The following is a 22,280-nucleotide window of genomic DNA, read 5'->3' as shown; positions in this document are numbered from 1 at the left end:
CTTTTGTATCGTGTGATGCTTAGAGTTGGGACGTGGAATTTTAACAACATACATGGTATTTGAGGATGTCGAATATATTAAACAGTGACATTGAGCATTTGCTTTGTGTTCAGTACTTGACTTGGTGGCGATTTGCTGCATCTGCTATGGACCCTTGACCAGCAGAAATAGGAAAGCACTTGCTGTTATTGAAAATAATTAGTCTATGCTTACACATGTCATGTAGTAGTTGGCTTGCATATTCTTGGAGGACCAGGATTTATTTTTTACCTAAATTGGCCTCATACTGCATATTTTATTGGTATAATTCTTCATGTAAAAAAACTTGTGTAGCATTTCCAGTTGATTACTTCTTACACTACACTCGAACATGAAAATATCTTGCATATTCTGACGTGTTACTGTTCCTGACACATGTAGTGGAATAAATCATTTTCTGAGGTAGTGAGCTACACCAATGATTTGGGCATCCATTCCCCATCAAAGTTCTTTGGTTCAAAACCCTTTCAATGTGTTAACACAAACCTTTATCGAAAATGCTGACAGTGTTGCTCTATAGAGATGATTTTAGTTCACATGGAAAAGAAGAACTCCCACATGAAATGAGCAAAACCTCACCAGAATCATTCTCGAATTTCCAATGTATATCTCCATTCTATCATAAATACCCTGGGCCCATTTGTCATCAAAGCCTAGTTTCGGATGTGACGTCTCACTCATGAGCTTGAAATCAAAAACCTTTCAAAAGAACTTCTGAAAGAGTTTGGCATGGACCTGCATTCAAAATTGAGGCATCTTACTTCTGAGTCCTCAATACATTTAATCAAATCCATAGACTTTAATGTGTGTTATTTTAGCTGGAAAACTGTTTTCTAAAAGTATAAGGATGTAGTATCAAATTCTTTTTGCTGCCAGGAAGTTACCAGTTATATTTGGGATGGCTTTCAACAAGACAAGTCAAATACAAGTGAAGTCATGGCTTGTTTTAACAGTAATGTGATTGGAAAGCTGTTATAGCATTTTGCCACTCAAGCCATGGTGAATAGAGACACAACACACTGGATAATCAAGGATGCACTAGAATAATACCTTGAAAGTTCATACTTTTACTTCAAAACAAAAAAACACACAAATCAATTGTTACCATTTATTAATACATATATCAAGTATGAATTGTCATGTCAATGAGTTTTTCTAAAAACAAGTGTTTTTAAAGATGACTGTCTGGTCCAGACTCGATTACTAACAGGACGCCATCATAGCTGGAATATTGCTAAGTGTGGCTCTAAACAACAAAGAAAAAACAATTCTTCTGCCTGACAAATTCAACGAAAGCTCAATAAGGAAATCAGCTTTCATCAGATCACAGCTAGAACAACATTTAAATAAACATATATTTACATATACATGTAATATATACATGCACAGTCCAAAATAAACCTGCCTACAAAAGACATAGACAGGAAACAACGGTACCATATATTATCCATTCAGTTCATCCTCACAATGTTTGTGCTGTACAGGAAGTTAACCTGTAGCCCCAATTCATTTTGTGGCCCAGTGCACTTCTACAAAGAATGAGGAAGGAAAAGGGCCATTTTTGGCATAATTTCAAGTTGCAGAAAACTTTGAAATATTGTTACGAAAATAGTCCCTCATCCTACCTAGTCCTTTAACTTTCTTATCAAGCATCAACTGATCAATATATCATGCTGACAAAAGTCAAGCTCAACTTCAAAAAAAGGTAATACTGGGATATGATCTCCTGGGTTATGTATAACTCACTGCTGCAGTAAATTGTTCTCATCTTGTGATGTCCTTGGTAAGTGACCGCCACCATGGTCTAGTGCGCGTCTGTCCGGTGAGAGGAAGGTCCGGGGTTTGATCCGCGGCCGCGTCATACCAAAAGATGTTTAAAGATGGTATTGGTTGTTACCCTGTCTGGCGCTTGGCATTGAGGGGCTTAAACAAGGACTAGTCGGCTCGGAGTCGGTAAACTGTGTGTTTGTGGGGTATTCATGTTAAACTGCGGCATGGTACCTCAGTTGGTTAGCACTATAAATCACCATCAGTCCCGACTAGTACAAGCACACACACACACACACACACACACACACACACACACACACACACACACACACACACACACACACACAGCTTTATAACTGCAATAATCTTTGACGCGACATTAAACCCCCATTTCACCTCACCTCATGGTAGGTAAGCACCACATGTATCAAAGGTTAACATCTACAATGGGTCATGTTGGGATCTACTTTTCAAAGTAAGCAAAACACAGCTCCCTCTCGAAGTCCCAATTCTTCCAAAGATTACCAGTAGCAAAAGGGCAGTTTGTAATGTCCTAAAAAAGTTAAAAATTGGATATAAAAATATTTGAAAATTCAGCACCATCAAGCCCATATTACAAATATGGCACATCATGAAAAACATAGGCTCAGTGATCCGGCTCTTTGATCAGTATGAATGTGATAATGAATTACAAAAAATCATGACTTTGATGTAACATTTTCAAACACATATTAATACAAGAGTGTTCTTGAGAGAGTATCCTTCAGTTGAGAAATTTCTTCATTTAAGCAGAGTTTGTAGCTGTCGATCACTGGCATGGGCTTGTCTCCAACTTGATCAGTAGTTACCTCCCCTGTTGTAAGTCCTACATTCATAGGTCAAGGTCATCCATATGTATTGGCAATGAACACTGAAATCAGAAATAGACAATGTTGTTGGTCAATTTTTCACATACATTTCAAAGACAGGTCAAAGATTACATACAGGTTATATTAACAATGTTTAACAAAACAAAGCCAAATCTTCAACCATTTATGTTGCACTGGTCAGGGCTTCTATGCAGTTGTTCAGCTATCTTGCTCCTCTTCTTATAAGTGAAAATCCCAGACTAGCCCACATATTATATCATCTGAAACCTGTATCACTTCATGCTTACCTCCCAGTAAGATGTATTATTTCCCACGAACAATTTCATCCAAATAGCTGACACCCCCTCACAACATGAACTATTCCACCTCCAAGTGATTCGTTAATCACATAAATTAGTGGGTAAATAAGAATGATAACCATCAAACAGTCTTAGGAAAATAAGGTTTATATTCCTGAAACAAAGAATTTACATTTTGAAAGGAGGCAAGGCACTAACATAGGCTTTTTAGCTTGTTTGCAAATCATTTGAATTTCATATAAATGTACATTTGGTAAATTTTCTGGAATAAATACTGTATAAATGACACTTTCTGTTTGGCGAACTTGTCTGAGTGGCACCTTGCTGTCCCCGACCTCTGTGATGAGGCTGGCTGTGTTGAGAATGTTCATGCAGCTTCCCGACACTGATCTGGAGGAGGAGAAACACATCTGTATATTCTTACTGCCTGAGGTAGAGAGGGTATACAAACACAGTGCTATTTGTGCTCCATTTACAGTTGGAGGTTTTTGTAAGATTCAGCTGTCACAAGTTCTGTACCATGTAAAGTTGGCATCAGAGGAAATATATTGACACCACTTAATTTCGTTTATCCGACATACTCGTTAATCCGACATATTCGTTAATCCGACATAATCATATGCAACCAACCATGTCTGATTAATGAGTCTTGACTGTATACAAAAGTAGGTGATGGAGTTGACTGAGAATCAAGATATTTCTGGTTACACCTGTTTGGACAGACCTACCCTGAATTTTCGTAGATAAATAACACAAGCTACACAAGGTACTTACATCAAATTTATTGTTTTAATTAATAAATTTATTTCCTACAAAGTACGAAGCCAAATATTGGTGCCTTCACAAAGCTGCTATAACTCACTCACCTATTGTTGACAATATCAAGTATTTCTAGCGCCGCCTTGCTGAGAGCCAGGCGTTCTGCCAGAGAGCAGTTGTATGTTCCTCCCATGCCACCTCTTGATGTTGTGAAACACTCATTGACAGGAGCAGTGTCTTTGAATGATTTCTTCCTCGGTGGTGTCAGTGCAGTCCACAGTTTGTCAGTGATGCTGACTTTGTAGTCCAGAAGATGAAGATACTGGGGTTTGGCCCTGAGGTGTAATCCCTCGATCAGGTACATCATTCTCCTGGGCTTTTCTCTCCGCTGTCGGCAGAGGCTAAGATGGAGCTCCTCAAGGAGCTGAGCTGATTGGGAATAGCCGTCAGATACTATGATCACCACAAGCTGGGACTGGTCCAACAAGTGGAGTCTATCTTTGTTATACTCACTGATGAAAGTGCAGTTTGTGTCTGGTGATGCCTGGTTTATCAACTCAGACAGAATAATAGCAAGGCGGAGTGAGTCATGAGAAAAGCTGAACACAATACGCTGACCGCCTCTGCTCAAACGTTGCTCATCGTACGTTGACTGTTGGTTTGACACTTTATACACTATATCTTTGCCCTCTAATTTGTACAGTTCATCAAATTCTTGTTTACGTCGGAGCTCTTGAGCTTGCTTAGGCGTAACGGAGAGAGTTGGCTGAAATGAAGACATGCAATACTATTATAGTGGGTGATCATGGAGATGCTACAAATGTGTTTAAATGTAACATCTGTCACCTTCACTACATCCAATACTTTCTCAATGTTTCTTGAAAGACAAGAGGGAATGTAATAACTGTATTGGTCATCATACAATATTGACAGTAGCGAGTGACCTCGCCTAGATGAACACCACCAAGCTAACTCGTTCATTTCCCGATGAACGTCAGCATGTCATGTGATTATGTTATCAATCGAGCAGAGAGATACAGAACTACTTTAGGGGAAGCCAGGAATTCTTCAATGTCTAAAAAGAACATCAAATTCGGACAGAATTATCATACGACAATTATTTTCAGATTGTGCACATTCCACCAAATGATCATTAGGTCACCAAAATGAAGAGTCCATTACAATAGAGAATGCTCAGCTTACCAAAAGAAATCACTAAGCTCCACACTATAATGTATATAGCATCAGGAAGTGGTAATATACCGCCTCAAGTGGTAATCAGCAGCTCATCTAGCCTTAGTTTGTCTCAAACGCACACCCATATTAATCCATTTTCAGCATCAACAGGGTCCAGATTTCTTTCAAATTCCAACTTTACTGGGTGCAATTTCTATCTCAAGTGAATGACATTGCCGTACCCGTCATTTTATTACCTTTGCAAAACCAAGGGAATCTTTGGGACGAATGATGTGATAACAAAAGCTACTCTCCTCACTAATATAGTTAGCTTTAAATAATTAAAGTTTGGTGTTTATATGGACTGTTTTGTTATGATTTATGTATCTGTCAATAAAAGGATAGAAGTTGTATTCGCTGACGTTCATCAGAAATCAGAAAAACTTAAATGAAAAGAAATTGTTGTGGCAATAGATGGTAATTAAAACATGTAATTATTTACCAGAATTTGATTCTTACTTTTCTAATGACTGTTCCTTTCTTCCCATGTTTGACAAACTTGATGACATCTTCAGAGACCTGGTTCAGAAAGCCGAGTGCCTCTTTCTCACTGGCTGCACATCCATCAAGTATGGTCACATAACTGAAGGCATGGGGGACAGTCTCCATGGGTTCAATACACACAGGAATCAGGCAGACATCTTCCTGGCAGGATAAACAGACAATCATCAAACAATAAAAAGGAACGCTTTGTCATGCAAAGATATTCATTGAGGAGCTACTTTTATCAGGATCATTGTTTTTTCTACCGACTAAAGTTATAAACTTTGTGGATGAAAACTGTGGTACATGTGAGGCGGGAGGTTGGTACTGAGGCAGGGATAGATGGAAATCTAATAATTAAGGTAGTATGGCTTGTACATGGGCTGCTGTAGTTGTAGGAACAGACGGCAGTATCAACTTCATGGAGCAGAGTGACAGCAATATTCCCGCCATATTACGATAGCTCATGACTCATTGAGGCTGGACCAGATGAATCAGTGACTGATGAATCAACAAGCAATGATGCTTGCCATCAGCCAAGTCATTGATTCTGATCCTCTTGAGTCAGTTTTTATGACAAGCATGGGATCCTTGGTACTAATGGACTCGAAGTACCAACAGGCTACACCGGTTAAAGTTATGAATAATGGTGTCAGTGCACCTGTCTTACCCCAGCCAGCACTCTAGCAAGGCCGATGTTATATTCCTCCTCACAGACGTCAGACTTGACATAGTCTGGGGACAGTAGCGCCACCACACAGCGGGAATTGTCCATGGCGTTGTACAGACTCTGCTGCCAGGAACTGCCTGTAATGTTAAGTTAGTTTGGTCGGTTTGTTTTTCACGCTGCACTCCACAATATTAATATGTCTTGACCAGGCAATCCAGTGATTGATGAAATGAACATCTGATACAATGTCATAGATCAACCAAGTAAGCATGCCTGACCAGCTGATCTTGTTAGTCGCCTCTTACAACAAGCATAGGATTCTTAAGGCAAATTCTGTCCTGGATCTTCAAAGGTGTACAGTTATATGATGGCCACCTGTAAATAATCCAATCTGGACCTGACAAACTAGTCCATACCATACAAATCCCACACCATTGTAATACAACAATAAATAACCAACCAAGTCCCCGAGCCTGACCAACCAATCCAATTATTCGCCTGACTAAGAAAGATGCCATTTTACTATTAATTCCTGATTTTATGATACCAATAATTCATTTATTGATATCACACAATGAATTATTGATATTACAAATTCGAATCATTGATATCATGAAATAATTATTGATATGAAATAATTACTGATATCAACATGATCAAAATCCAAATTTTAGATATAAAATGAATTTGTGATATCTAAAAATATATTTTGTGATATCTAAAAATGTATTTAATGATATCACGGAATTTAATTTGTGATATCTAAAAGTCTTAGGTATTTTTTGATATCATAAATTCAATTTTGTGATATCAATAATACATTTTTGGAAGGCTGTGTACCTTTTCTAGCCCCTAATACCCACAGGGTTTCAAATACTAAAGATGCATTGGAAAGTAGTATTTGAATTTTGAAAAGTTGATGAAGTTTTCTCTTTCAAACAAAACCTGTTTAGATTTGTGTGACAACTACAGTAAGTCTTACCAGTCTCGAGTTCGCTTGTGTCAAGGAAGACACTGAGTGTGGAATCTTGTTCTTGTAGACACTGCAGTAGATTCTCAGCAGGGTCAGTGTAACTATGGGAGTAGGATATGAACACATCATACATGCTTCTGGGACACTGGGCTTGTCCACAGCTGTCTTCCAGCCCAGCCACACGAGCCTCGGGCACAGAACTCAGTATTTTCACACATGCATTCTTGATCAGTGTCTGAGTTACCTCCCCTCCTGCTTGCTCTCTGCAGACAGAAAGAAATACATTAATGTTATTAAACATTATTTAACATGCCTAATGCTCATTGATGTCTGCATCTGGGATAGTGTAGACTGATAGCAAATACAAATGAACTGTATATGTGATATGTCTTATTTTGCATTGTGTCAGTCAGTAAGTTTGGCAAGGAAAATCTAAATGCTTAATCTCCATTGTATATCTTATTGGTATTAAGTATTCACACCTGACCGAGAAGAGTCTGTTGTCTACAATAGGGATATGCAGTGGCTTGAGACTAGCAGTTATAAAGTTCAGAAGAATTAACAGTTGTATTTGTTGCATTTTTAGTGTATATTTTTATCATTATCATTCACCATCTATCATGTCTATAGGAGTAATTATTTTTTAAAAAACATACAGCAAATAAATATAGTTCTAATTTTATGTTTGATTGGTGACTTTAGGCATCATGAACCAAAATATTCAGGTTAAAATGTAATGAGTCGCCTTATTTCATAATGAACTAACCTGCACTCCACGTACTGCACCAACTGCATGTAGGAGGGCAGACAAGCAACTGTCTCAACATACATGGGATAGATCTGGTGGTGTGCAGACAGGCGATCCACACACAGAGCTATGTTGAACTGTTCCAGACACTCCTGACTCTCCACATACGCAGGGCTCAAGATGGTGATGATTCTGAGACACAAACATTCATAACGCTTTACCCAATCCTGACCTGACTAAGGGATGCAACTCTTAGATGACTGGGCCACCTGGGCCCCTATTTTACAATTGGGAACAGGAAGTACACTTACATCACTGGGCCACCTGGGCCCTTATTTTACAATTGGGTACAGGAAGTACACTTACATCACTGGACCACCTGGGCCCTTAATTTACAATTGGGTACAGGCAGGAAGTACACTTACACCACTAGGCCACCTGGGCCCTTATTTTACAATTGGGAACAGGAAGTACACTTACATCACTGGGCCACCTGGGCCCTTATTTTACAATTGAGTACAGGAGGTACACTTACATCACTGGGGCATGTGGGCCCTTATTTTACAATTGGGTACAGGTAATACACTTACACCACTGGACCACCTGGGCCCCTATTTTACAATTGAGAACATGAAATACATTTATACTACTTGGCCACATTTGTGCAGGGAGTAGTAGAAATGGCTGTGGGATTGTGAAGAATCCTGACCTGACCGACTGCGTCATGACGTGGAAGACATTTTCCTGCCACACCTCGTCGGCTGAGAACTGGAGTTGTTGTTTGTACACCTTCAGTCCAGGGCGAATTTCCGTCAACTGGGTAGCAATTTTGTCAGCCCAATGGTTGTCATGGTTACTGTGGGAGATGAACACATCAATACTCTGATCCTCTTCCGGCTGCAAATATGAAACTGATGGTGAGATATCAAATAAGACTGATGGTGAGATATCAGATGAAACTGATGGTGAGATACTGGATGAAACTGATGGTGAGATACTGGATGAAACTGATGGTGAGATACTGGATGAAACTGGTGGTGAGATACTGGATGAAACTGGTGGTGAGATACTGGATGAAACTGGTGGTGAGATACTGAGTGAAACTGATGGTGAGATACTGGTTAAAACTAGTGTTGAGATACTGGATGAAACTGATGGTGAGATACTGGATGAAACTGGTGGTGAGATACTGGATGAAACTGGTGGTGAGATACTGACTGAAACTGATGGTGAGATACTGGTTAAAACTTGTGGTGAGATACTGGATGAAACTGATGGTGAGATACTGGTTAAAACTGGTGGTGAGATACTGGATGAAACTGATGGTGAGATACTGAATGAAACTGGTGGTGAGATACATGAAGAAATTGAAGATACAATATTGAAACTGATGGTGCAACATGGGAGTGAAGCTGATGGTGAGTAAAATAAATCTACAAAGGTCCTTAACACCACCAATGAGTGAGTAAGTTCATTTTTACACCACTTTCAGAAATATTCCAGCAAAATTATGGCATGGGAACACCAGAAATCGGCTTCAAACAATTGTAGAACTCCATTCCTGAACTCACCTGTTTGAGGTTAGAGGACTCCCAGACCTGCTTAAGATCCTTGAACAGTTCCACTGCTTCGCTGTCCTTCTTGTTGAGATTGTCTGGATTAGAAGCATAGAGAACGATCTTCAGACATCTAAGAGGGAGGCCAGCCTTGATCCAGTGACAAGCTCCATCTACCATTGCACGCAGAACAGACACTCGGGACTGGCCCTAGAATACATTGATTCAGTTGTCATCATCACATGGTGGCCTGGGCACTTCTTGAATTGAAGAGTCACGTTGATATTAATCCTTGTGCAGAATCATGGAAAACTAATTGTAAACTTACTGCCACTTTTGCAGTATTGTAGCTATCTTGCTATCTCATAGTAAGGCCACACTATATTTTACTTGCCTTATGAGTCTGCCAAATGTAATTTTTTATAATGGAATTTTTTTTTTTTTTAAATTTGCTCTTTTTTTAATCCCACTGATAGCATATTGCACCAAAACAATATTTTTCTTAACAAGTACCCACTGAAGTTGACACATGTCAAACATGGGAGTCAAACTATAGTTTGTTGTTGTTCTGGAAATTGATAGAATGCATAGATGCACAAATTTTATGTTTTTACCAGCTGACCTGTAGTGGAGGAATTTTTCTTTTTTAAATTGATTGTGACTGGCATTTTTGCCACCTTCTGACAGGGATTTTCCACTAAAAATTCTGTAGAGCAATTAAAAAAACCTGACTAGCCTAACCATGTAAGAGTTACTCCTTTCAAATGATACCTGCTGAGAGGTTTCACATTTAAATAGTAAGACCTGCCTGGAGGTCTCATATATGAATTGTAAGATCTCCTTGGAGGTTTTACAGTTGAATTGTATAAACATTCTTTCAATATGCATTTCATGTTGGTGTTTAGAAGGATAAAAGTCACAATTTTTTTCACATGAAAATTCCATGACGTGAATCTAACCTGCAACCTCACTGATCATGTTTAGTATTGTAACCCATTGGTTTCTCACTGAGCCACCCTGGCAGGTCATGAAAGGGTGCTCAATCTTATGTCATGACTTCAGCTGTCTGCATGCTGCACATGGTCTTTCTCTCACCCACTTAGGCCCTTGGGCTTTTCCTGAGCTCAAGGTTATAAATTTTCAACAATGTTTTAACTATAACTTACATTAACGTTTCTTTTATCATTTCTTGTTTTATGTGTTTCCAATGTTATTTTTAACTCATTAATTTAGTTCTGACCTGGTTTCCTGTTGCTAGGAGGGAGGTGATGACGGTCGTGTCCTCATTGTTAAAAATGGGTGTCATGGCACGGAACATGGTGCTGATCTGCTGTGCCGTTGTTCCGCTTCTAGATCCACGCACTCTGGCCAAAAGAGAAACAAAAGTGGGGACTTTGAATTTATCAGTGTTTCCCACCCACACACAATTTTTAAATCATATTATGTATGTCAACTTAAAAAAACATGGTTCTTTCATTAACGGAGAAAATTGAAATGTATTTCTATTTGCCTCTCTGTTTTACTTTCGTAGCATTACAAAAACGAGAAAATATAACTACAAAAATATATAACTGATAACTGATCACATGAATAGTATCTGTTCAGTGAAAATATTGAATTATGAAGCAAACTCTCCTGTTACATACTGAATTTTACTGTACAGATTGTAAATATCCTCCATTTGAACCAGATTTGTTTTTCTGCTGACCTGTTCAACCCAAACTGTGCCTTGTCGAATGTTACAAATCATATTCATGTTGTCATGTATCCTTGTTTTGATTTTAATCTCAATCTAAATCCCCCATATTATATGAATTGCCGAAATATGTTTGAAATGACGTGTATACGCAAGAAGTTCCTACCTCTCAAAACACACCAGTCGTCGGTATGGCACGTTGTGGGGCAGAGGTTTGGACACCCAGCAATGGAAGTTAGTCCTGAGGTCAAGCTCCTTGTCCTTCGACAGCTCACTGACGCTGATCTTCAGATTCCTACTCAAAGCTCCAATAAGGGTCTGAGATTTTGATACCGAGAATTCGCCAGATGAATAGTTCCCTGTGAAGTATGTCAAACAAATAGAAGTTCCATGTTTGGTTCCACACATTGGTACAATGTGTGAAGTCCACCCCCAGTGTACCCTGGTTTTAAGTTCCTTGAAGATTGCTAAGGTGGTGTAAACCCCTACTCACTCACTCACCTCCCCCATTCTGAAATTTGCATCTTTTCACCCAGGAGTGAACATCTTCCCGAGGCAAGAGAGTTAACTGACTTTAAAAGCCCTTTTTCCATCCTTGCCAAACTAGGCTGGAATTCCTAGGCTCGCTTGTAGCGCCACCAGTGGCTATAACGAGTTGTGTCCCTTCTGAGCCTCGCCTATGGACCAATCAGATTCTTGCATTTGCTTCAAACAAAATGGCGACGCCCAGTCAATCGATCTTATCGATAATCAAGATCTATATTGTGATAAAATGGGTCTTACATCGCAAAGTGCATCAAATCACTTAGCACCTTGATTAATAACATGTAAAGATTTGGAAAATATCTGTTGACAACGATTTTGCGGTGCACATCCTCTGCAAATCCTGCAATCGACCGAAATCTGCACGACAGTTTACGAACTGGATTTCGATTTTGTTGCATGATTTTGATTGGACTATGCATAGACTTGTTAGTACAGCCAAAATGTAACTTTATAATACCAGCCTAGTTCGGCAAGGGTGGAAACTGGACTTTTATAGTCAGTAAACTCTCTTGCCTCGGGAAGATGAGAGCGAATGGGTACCTGGTAGGATGAAAATGAAAGCAGCCTTGGTTGTATAATCCCCAGGGAGTTGTGAATGCACTTCATAAGTCACCTATCATTATTATTAAGTATGAAAACTCTCAAAGGCGTTGGTCTCCGAGGCAAAGGGATTGTTGCTAGGGTGTGCAGAAATAAAGATCTAAACTTTAGATGTACCTTGAGATGCTGAGACCATCACAACGTCCACTGCCTCATCTTGTTGCAGCTGTGTGATGTCCCCTATCAGCAGCTGTATCTCACTTGTACCCAGAGCTGTCTTCAGCTGGATGCTGTCTTCCTTGTGGAGAACCATCCTTCACCTGAACTGGATCAAACATTGACAGAATCCTCAAACTGAATAGGATCAAACACTGAGTTATCAATTATCTGATTAGGATCAGAAAGCAACTTTCACCTGAATGGGATCAAACATTGAAAGCAACCTTCACCTGAATAGGATCAAACACTGAGAGCATCATTCCCCTTGTAGAGGATCAAACATTGTAGGCAACCTTCACCTGAATAGGATCAAACATTGAAAGCATCTTCTCTGAATAGTATCAAACACTGCGAGCATCATTCCCCTTGTAGAGGATCAAACATTGAAAGCTACCTTCACCTGAATAGGATCAAACATTGAGAGCATCTTCACTGAATAGGATCAAACATTGAGAGCATCTTCACTGAATAGGATCAAACACTGACAGTACCCTTCACCTGAAATTCAGGCTGAATAGTACCAAACTATCATCAAAGAACATCCTTTATCTTACCCCATCAAGGTTCAAACAAAAAACTTCTTAACATGTTAATCTACAATGTTTTCTTCTTTCTTTATTTCAAATTACTATTATTATTTTATATTTTATTGAGACCTACCCACACCCTCTCCTGATAATAAGTTACACAAGGAAACCGCTTGTTGTTCACTCAAGGACCTCTATAATTATCATCATATCTTGCTATTAAATATTATAACGAAATTTCTGGTGCCAAAATTAGTGCGGCCTTGCATAGCGTAATTAATAAACACTACAGCTGATATGGTGCATGTAATAATATTTAACATACCTCGCGCCGCTCCGTTGCTGTCAGCTAGTGTCCTCGAGTTAACTGAAGGGCTGTTTCCGGACAGACAGACGCCTTGACTTAAATCCAGAGATATGTCTATTAAAGGACAGAACCCGCCACTTATCGATGAGACTACCCTGTAGTCCCGCGGAATTGGGAAACTGAGTAATTATTAAATTTAGAAGCATGAATAACATCGGCCGCTGGTTTCGCAATCACATCATAGTAGCTATCGTATAAACATTGCTAAACACGGCGATAGACAATAACTGATGGGTTGTCTGTTTGTAGACACAACTACAAAGTATCTGCATGTCGACCCAGTCATCGCATGACATTCGCCTGACATATGACGACATGTGTACAATCGCGTATTTACCAAAGTGTTATCGATTGCCTGGTTTTAGTGCATCGGTTCCACTGTGGATGCGCGCGCACATGTAGGTCATGGAATCATCCTCCAATGTGTGTCGATATCACGGTTTGTCCGATTTTATGAGACAAAATATGCGTGGCTTTCTCACTGCACAAACACTGGTCACTTGTACATGTTGTAAGCACAAGCTATCTACTGATTAAATAACACCGTGACCAGATGGCGTATAAAGGAAACGGTAGAGGTGGTAGCTAGCTCGATAGTTGACTCCGTTTGGCTGGCGGAAGGAAAGACAGTCTAGTTTCGACCTTGATCGTACACCGGATTTTATAAATACACGAACTTCGCCCATAAGCTGTGGTCCAGATTTTTGAGTCCCGATTTAGGTCACAATTAATGCAGTGCATGTATAGCTTGAGATAGAATTGTATAGGACGGTTGTATTACATCGATATAAATAGATATAAATAAGGTATGGCCTTGAATGTTCTAAAATGTTGGATTGAGTAATTATCACTTTTTAATACAATACTGAGGGCGGAATATAACTGTCGAAAGAGATGTACAGTTTGACAAGAACCGAGACCTTGTTTGGATTGCGTACGCTATGTCATGAGTGAATCACTCGATCGTTTCAATGTCTCTCAAGAACGAGTGCATGTAGAGCATATATGTGAGTATAAATATATATCGGACTTGTTTGTCAGCACTCACAGCAAAATCGTATCTGGTATCTGTAAGCACAGGACCTCGAAACTAATAATAATAACAAACTCGCAGACGAGGCCGTCTGTTTGTTATATTTATTAGTTACATGGTCCTGTAAAGTATCTATAACATTCTTGGAATGTGAAAATCGTTCACGAGTAATTAAGAAGTTTTCAATTTCGTTTTAACTTCATAAAAAGAGATATTTTTGCTTTCAGAGATATTTCAGTGAAATTATAGCAGCTGCATTTGGTAACACCAGATGATTGAAAACAGACTATAGGGGTGTTCCAAAGGTCAACCTAGCAATGTCAATGACACAACTGAGCTGGCGTTAGTAGCTGGTTCCGGTCCTGCCGTAGCTGTCAATCCATCTCATCCCATGTCATGCCTCAGTTCAACATGGATACCCCATTCAGACATGATAAGCTGACGCCGAGCCGGCTTAATGCCACACCAAAGCAGGTACCAACAAGTACCCTTTTTAACGTCTTTTGGTGTGACGCGGCCACGGGGATCGAACCATCGACCTTCTGCTCTCCGGGCATCCCCTATAGACGACAGAGGCTGTTGTGTTCCTGTTGTTTGTTTGTTGTTTAACGCCGCACTCATCAATATTCCACCTATATGAAGGCGGTCTCTATATAATCGGGTCTGGACCAGACTATCCAGTGATTGACATCATGAGCTTCGATCAACGCAGTTGGTATACGATGACATGCATCAACCAAGTCAACGAGTAAATATTATGGCGTCATTGTTGCCATGGCAACGTTCATGTTCCCTAATTGGAATCTGTTTTTTTTCCAGTGTATCCTTTGTTGTGTTTTTGACCATGTGTGCTGTATTGTATAAACCGCAACTAGAATCACTGTTTATTCACCTTGTAAATAGCTTTCAATATCATCATTTATACATGCGATGATAAATCATTAAAACTAAATATTGCGGAATTGTTATTGGTGTTGTTTTTCGGTACAATGATACTAGATTTCATTTTTAAACAAACATTAATCACATGTAGCCCAGTAGTTAGTGTGTTCGCCCTTCACGAATACGTTTAGGATTGGATCCCCGCATGGACGTTTAATGCTCGATATGTGCTTGTGAACATTTGTCTGGGTGAGTGCGTGCGTCGCTGGCAACAGTATAACGACGATGAGCATGAACATGATGAACAATGAGCTTCACCTATACTAGAGAATCCAACCACGAAATCAAAAGAAGAGACATCGAGTATCAGGTTTCAACCCACCATTGTTTCATATACGTCAGATGTAACCATTTAAGATTAGGGGCGGTCGGGTAGCCTAGTGGTTAAAGCGTTCGCTCGACACGCCGAAGACCCGGGTTCGATTCCCGACATGGGTACAATGTGTGAAGCCCATTTCTGGTGTCCCCCGCCGTGATATTGCTGGAATATTGCTAAAAGCGGCGTAAAACCATACTCACCCACTCACTTTAAGATTACAATACAATATACTTTACAGTGGCTGTATTGGTTTGTATTAAGTTCCCTTGAAGATCCGGGTTAGAATAGGTCTTCAGTAACCCATGCTTGTTAAATATTATATTATGCTTGCTTAGTAGTCAACAGCTGTATGCACAAATTGCAATAAGCGTTTAGGGTTATAAAAGGATTCAATAACCAATCACCTTCTGAAGTGAGTGAGTGAGAATTAATAGGTGATAGAAGCGCCGTACAACATCATGAAGCGGCCATCTTCGACATTTTTCTCAAAATGAAAACTAATCTTTGATCGTTTCTTAGATATTATTTCATATATCGCTATTGTCGTTGTCGTTTTTAAAAAAACAACAACAAAAAACAACGTATGACAGCAAGAAACATACTCTTTCTATTTCTATTGTATTTAGTTCCGGTCTCCAATAATATTCTAAATCGACGAGGGGGCATTGTTGCCTCAGTCGTCTTAGGCGGAACAACTCGGTGTGCATAGTTGCGTCCAATAGGCGCTCCAGAAACCTATGATCGTGGGTTCGAATCCCAGCACCATACACACCTGCTATGTCGGGTTTTCCTCCCAGCTGACAAGCCGTCAAATGACTGAAATAGTTGATTCCCACTTTGCCAGTCGACTGAAAAGATCAGAGTTTACAGACAGAGATCATATAATAGATTATATATGGTCTCTGTTACGGTATAATTATCTGTTGGCTATAGTCTGTTTTAACTGATTACCACTCAGTCCCCAATTGTAACCTCCCAATTGTCAGACGCCCCAATTGTCAAACAGCTTATACCAGGATTAGTCAATAGTTACCTGTGTACCAGATATCACACATTTTGAATTATTCGCCAGAAGTCACATATTTTGAATTATTCGCCAGAAGTCACATATTTTGAATTATTCGCCAGAAGTCACATATCTTTAATTATTCGCCAGAAGTCACATATCTTTAATTATTCGCCAGAAGTCACATATTTTGAATTATTCGCCAGAAGTCACATATCTTTAATTATTCGCCAGAAGTCACATATCTTTAATTATTCGCCAGAAGTCACATATTTTGAATTATTCGCCAGAAGTCACATATTTTGAATTATTTACAGGATGTCTTCATTCAACTTGAATGTGGAACATATTTCACTTTTAACACTTATGCAGCAGAAATGTTATCATTTGACATAACATATAATATTATCACATTATTAGAAAGACAAATAAAAGTTTAGACAAAAGTATATTGCAAAAGACACTACATACACAATATACACTGCTCACAGTACAGTACAATGTCTGTTTTCAGCCCAGCTTCAGCAAATGTCCAACAACATCCAAGTATTCAAGAGGTGTCTTCTGCCAACTGACCAGCTTCTATTTGAGACGCACCAGCCTTCCCTCCGACTCCCTGCAGACCTTCTTCGGAGGTGGGGGCGCAGAGCTAAAGTGTATCTGTGTCATCTTGGCACCTTCCGACTTCTCCGATTGCCTTGAAGCAAGTCCACAAACGTGGTGATAAATCCAAAGGGGGATGGGGGTGGGGGTGGAGGTGGTAACCCTGGTCACCATGTAATCGTCGTACCCATCAAGGAATACTTGTGGGGTTCCTCCCTGAGACCCATGGTGGTGATACCTTACTGATTTCGACTTCAAGTACGGTACATATAGTACATTTGCGATTATACTCAGGTTATGGAGAAGTTCAATCTATTTAATATGTTCTTATTCTACCTACATTGTATCTAAAGAAAACAATCGAAAACAAACTCAACGTTAAACATGTTTTTATTAATCTTCACTGAGTTTCCTGCATTCTAAAGGAGACAGTCAAAAAACAATTTCAACTTCGTTACCTCTCTGTGTTTTCTTAAAATGGACTTTTGTACAACTAAGCCCATCAGTAGGTTTTAAGGCATACTATAGGAAACCTTAAATCTTCTAAAAGGTGTAAGTGCACACTCATGGGGTGGCCCTTCCTGGACCTTCTAGGCTGTTATGGGCTGGTGCAGAGGCCCCTCCCGATACATTGCAGATCCATGAAATGGGAGATAGTGAATCAATGTTTTCAGTCGAGATGGTGTTATGCATGATAGAAGGGAATAGGACTACCTCGAAAACAATCTGAAGTGCTTTATGATGACCTTCCTCCATAGAAGTCATTTCCAACTGTCGAATGTCGTGCTCATGCACTTCGTTTTATTTATTTTTTATTCTAATGGTAAAAAATATATTCCCTCTGCTGAAGTTAGAAAAAATAAAAGGAACAACTTAAATACATAAGTATGAACTCATATCACAACCAGAAGAAATGCCAGTCTCCAAAAACAATTACTCGTCTTCTTACTCGATTTGTTGACCCGTGAATAGAATAGGTCTTCAGCAACCCATGCTTACCGTAAAAAGCGACTATGCTTGTCGTAGGAGGCGACTAACGGGATCGGGTGGTCAGGCTCGCTGACTTGGTTGATGCATGTCATCTATCCCAAATGCGTGGATCGATGCTCATGATATTAATCACTGGATTTTCTGGTCCAGACTCGATTATTTACAGACCGCCGTCATAGCTGGAATATTGCCGAGAGCGGCGATAAACAACAAACAAACAAACTCGATTTGTTACGGCTGGTATTTCAAGTAAGAGCAAGCCAGTGGGATCTCTGACGTGGTACAATGCAGTAGACTGAGGTCTCACACGCGTAGTATTGTTTATGACGTCAAAGTGGCTCAGTCTGTGACGTCATAATGACTACTCGGCAACCTTCATTTGCGTAGACACAGCGCTTGCGTCTCGTATCTTACGTTGAAAGACTTTTCAGCTGTGAGTGCAACATGTCTCCAGATGTGGTGAAGGTCGTGTTCAAATTGTACCATCTTCCAGACTACATTGAAAGAAGTCTGAAGGACGACAAAGGAAGAAGAAATGCTGTGAACGTTGCTGTCATCGGCTCAATCAGTGGCCTAGGGAGTTGGAGACTTGAAAAACAGCTGATTGCTAAGCCCTCCGCTTCTGAAACTGATGTGTGGGAGGTCACTGCCGAACTTCCGGTATCCTCATCCTTTGAATGGTCGTGGCTTGTGGCTGACGACAAGAAAGTCCTCTTCTTGGATCCCGCATACGATAGAAGGTGATCCAACCCATTTCCAATTGTGCTTGGTTGTTGTCTGAATTTAGTATTATTTAAAGGTTTTGCATGTGGCAACTCAAAACATTAACACATGGGTTATTTTATAGTTTATCAAGTGTTTACACAAGTAGAATAGAGTAATTTGTAATTACTACTTGCAAATTAAAGTCTGATTCTGCATTTCAGGACCCGACTGTCCTACCACGAGGGGGTGATCCATTCATCGTGGGGACGGGACCCGAACTTTTTTGTCTCCCAGACCTGCGCACTGAGGCTGGAGACTCACTACCACTGTGAGGCAGGGGAAGCTCTCGCAGTTGTAGGCTCGGAGCCATGTCTTGGATCCTGGAAGCCCAAGAAAGCATTGATGGCTCACGAGTATCCGGAGAAATCTGGCCACTGGCGGGTAGGTACATTCAATACCGCAGCCTCAAAATACACGTGTTTTTTTGTGTATTGCAATTCATCAGCTTTTCCATTCTTCCATTTGCCTAACCATTTTGTATGGGCATCTTTGTGTACGGGTGGCCCAGTTGTGTGGGTCCGGTAGTGGGTTCGAATTCGAGATTCACCCCAAGTATGTGCCTATGCCTGACAGCACAATACACCTGCCACGAATGGGTTTCACCATAGTGGTAAAACCTGCATCACAATCTCTTTGACCTGCGTCACCTTTTCTTTCCTCTACACTACGCTGACATGCCTTGGTATAACCGAAATAATGTTCAAACAACTCACCCACTCACACTTTAACCTGGGCCAACGTTTGTGTTCCTATGTACACTAAGCTGAAACGCCGTTTTAAAACTAAAATACTGTTCAGTCTAGAATATATCTGAACTTTAATTGACCCATATGGTTGAAGGAAGCCTTAATAACGTGGGGATACCTGACATTATTCAGGCAAATGGCCTACTGGACGTCCACCGTGACTACCAGTGGAAGTGGGCAGTCGTCGACGTGGAGACAAAAAAGGTCAAGAGATGGGAGGAGTGTGCCAACAGATTCATCTCCACCAACTGCGAGCAGCTCTCCATCCGGGCACCCTGGAACACGCCATCGTCCACCTTGTCCCACTCCACCATCATCCAGGAGCAGACAATCGACATGGCCAAGGTGGCCAAGTTCTATGATGCTGTGGACAACTGTGATGAACTTGTGAACGCAGAGATGAGTCACGTGATGTCAAGCTGGCAGTCACGACGGGAAACAAACAAGAAACCCTTTGTCAGTAAGTAGCCAATAGTATTTTTCATTTGTTGTTTGAAATAGCACGGTGCATTCGTATAGCTCCATTGCCTCTTGATCAAATAATAACATTAATACTGTAGCACACGAAAACGCTTACAGGTTTTAGGAAAAGGATCTCATCATTTTCTGATGAGATAAATGCATTTAATTCATGAAGCAATTTGCGTTCGATAGTTGTTGTATTTTACCAAAGTATTTAGTCCCAATGTTGTAAGTTGGTTGGTTTGTTGTTTAACGCCGCAGCAAAATTCCAGCTATATGACGGCGGTCTGTAAATAATCGAGTCTGGACCAGACAATCCAGTGATTGATATCATGAGCATCGATCCACGCAATTTGGATCGATGACATGCATCAACCAAGTCAGCGAGCCTGACCACCCAATCCCGTTAGTCGCCTCTTACGACAAGAATAGTCGCCTTTTACGGCAAGCCTGGGTTGCTGAAGACCTAGTCTTCCCCGGATCTTCACGGGTCCAATGTTGTAAGACCGTTACCTATAGCCTATCCGATCACCTATGAAACTTCTAAATGTTTTGTATGCTTTAAAAGAAACGTGTCTGTGCATCGTTGGGAAGGATCTGGATCTCCGCGTATGACCCACATCTTGTTGCTATATGTTATTGTCATCAATCACACATATCATATTGGTCTTTTCAGTTACAGAAACGGATCAGAAAGCCTCCCCAGTACCCGTGACGAAGCCAACACAGAGGTTACAACAGAAGGTCAAAAGTCATAGGTCATTTCTCAGGAAGGTTCCGGGACATATATGTCATGTGACTAATAGCTTCATGAGTGATTGTTACCTCTGGCTGGAGTAGATATCGGTGTTATTGTTGTTGTGGCAACGTTCGTGTTCCTTCGCAAGACTGTATATACAAGTGTTTCCGGACATGTGTGCTCTATTGTAAATACCGAAATGATTTGACTAGAATCACTGTAAATGTTTATAATTTTAAAGTATTTCAAATTTCGCCTTGAAAATAGGAATCAGCATCATCATTTGTACATGCGATGATATATCATTAAAGTTCAACATTACGGAATTGATATTGATCTTGTTTTTCGGTCCAATGACACTAGATTTCATTTTTCAAAGAACATTACTCACATGTAGCCCAGTAGTTAGTGTGTTCTCCTTTCACGAATACGGTCAGGATTGGATCCCCGCATGGACGTTTAATGATCGGCATGTGCTTGTACACAGTTGTTTGGCGTGAGTGAGTGAGTGAGTGCGCCGCTGGCAACAGTATTTCGACGAAGAACAAACCGTTAGGATTTATTGCCCGACATGTGCTTTCGAACTGTTGTGGGACGTGAGTGAGTGAGGGACGGGTTGTGCCGCTGGCAACAGTATTAAGACGGTAAACATTAACTTCACATACTGGAGAATCCAACCAAGGAACCTGAAGAAACATGACCATGGAATCATGGAATCAGATTTCAACCCACCATAGCTTCATCAAAGTCAGATGTAACCCTAAAAGTCAGATGTAACCGATTTTGGGTCCGGTCAATTATTAGGGGTGGGGTGGGGTGTGTGTAGGAGAGGGCCATAAAAAATAATACACGTCTTTGGGGAGGGTCGTGTTAAAATGTGCAAGGTCATTGAGAGGTTCATCCAAAAATATGACAAGCATTAGTGAAGGGTGATTATTTTCAGTACATTAGTGCATCAAAAACATCTCAACATCCCCAGCCACCCACCTGTAATAAATGACCGATCCCTTAAGAAAGCAAAAGAACTTAACCGTGATTAATGACACATGGTGTAGGTTTGTATTGTGTTTAACGTAACTGTAATCACGAACCTAAGGAGAATTTTACTTCTAATAGGTGTGCATTTCAGTTTTATAAACATTGTCGATGACCTAAATTTCATAAAACTGTTGTCACGAACCTGGGGGGATAACGCATTGGTGCTGTTTTTCCTCTGTAGTTAGTCCCCAATGTTTATGCCACATACCATTTACTCTGATTATGTTGCATTGCTGTGTTGTGGGCCTCCTTGACAAAAACATTCGTGGTACAATTACGATTATATTATATATTACGCTTGTTTAGTCGTCGCCAACTTGCAGTAAGCGTGTGGGGTTAT

The 22,280-nt window shown here is 40.3% G+C and overlaps 2 protein-coding genes across 5 annotated transcripts in view; one reads left to right on the top strand and one right to left on the bottom strand.

Moving 5' to 3' along the window:
- Nucleotides 1-2,098: 2,098 nt before the first annotated feature.
- Nucleotides 2,099-22,280, bottom strand: part of LOC124119725 — a 75,902-nt gene continuing 55,720 nt past the window's right edge. The window contains exons 1-13 of one of the 4 annotated variants that reach the window (XM_046482359.2): nucleotides 13,256-14,016; nucleotides 12,362-12,509; nucleotides 11,265-11,457; nucleotides 10,643-10,766; nucleotides 9,418-9,612; nucleotides 8,556-8,743; nucleotides 7,865-8,038; nucleotides 7,108-7,361; nucleotides 6,126-6,262; nucleotides 5,432-5,617; nucleotides 3,844-4,502; nucleotides 3,253-3,367; nucleotides 2,099-2,719 (exon numbers count right to left, since the gene is read on the bottom strand). In XM_046482359.2, the coding sequence (XP_046338315.1) occupies nucleotides 2,681-2,719; nucleotides 3,253-3,367; nucleotides 3,844-4,502; nucleotides 5,432-5,617; nucleotides 6,126-6,262; nucleotides 7,108-7,361; nucleotides 7,865-8,038; nucleotides 8,556-8,743; nucleotides 9,418-9,612; nucleotides 10,643-10,766; nucleotides 11,265-11,457; nucleotides 12,362-12,497 (2,400 nt within the window). In that variant the 5' untranslated portion in view covers nucleotides 12,498-12,509; nucleotides 13,256-14,016 and the 3' untranslated portion in view covers nucleotides 2,099-2,680. Of the gene's footprint in view, nucleotides 2,720-3,252; nucleotides 3,368-3,843; nucleotides 4,503-5,431; nucleotides 5,618-6,125; nucleotides 6,263-7,107; nucleotides 7,362-7,864; nucleotides 8,039-8,555; nucleotides 8,744-9,417; nucleotides 9,613-10,642; nucleotides 10,767-11,264; nucleotides 11,458-12,361; nucleotides 12,510-13,255; nucleotides 14,017-22,280 lie in introns of those variants that run through there. The other 3 variants (XM_046482373.2, XM_046482367.2, XM_048402880.1) reach the window with 3 other exon arrangements.
- LOC124119747 lies at nucleotides 18,338-21,221 on the top strand. Its single transcript, XM_046482384.2, has 4 exons — nucleotides 18,338-18,930; nucleotides 19,117-19,336; nucleotides 19,834-20,161; nucleotides 20,840-21,221. Exons 1-4 carry the CDS (start codon nucleotides 18,635-18,637, stop codon nucleotides 21,001-21,003), a joined length of 1,008 nt encoding a protein of 335 aa, XP_046338340.2. The 5' UTR covers nucleotides 18,338-18,634; the 3' UTR covers nucleotides 21,004-21,221.

The sequence above is a fragment of the Haliotis rufescens genome, unplaced genomic scaffold, assembly GCF_023055435.1.
Source record: "Haliotis rufescens isolate VD_foot unplaced genomic scaffold, xgHalRufe1.0.p SCAF_3, whole genome shotgun sequence".
Classification (NCBI taxonomy): Eukaryota; Metazoa; Mollusca; class Gastropoda; order Lepetellida; family Haliotidae; genus Haliotis; species Haliotis rufescens.
The sequence above is the reverse complement of the archived record's forward strand: the minus strand, read 5'-3'. Positions and strand labels throughout refer to the sequence as shown.

Excerpts from the sequence above, each read along its gene's own strand:
- LOC124119747 (XM_046482384.2), top strand. The coding sequence starts at position 18,635 with ATGTCTCCAGATGTGGTGAAGGTCGTGTTCAAATTGTACCATCTTCCA. Across the intron at positions 18,931-19,116 it reads GATCCCGCATACGATAGAAG|GACCCGACTGTCCTACCACG; the intron begins GTGATCCAACCC and ends TCTGCATTTCAG. Across the intron at positions 19,337-19,833 it reads AGAAATCTGGCCACTGGCGG|GCAAATGGCCTACTGGACGT; the intron begins GTAGGTACATTC and ends GACATTATTCAG.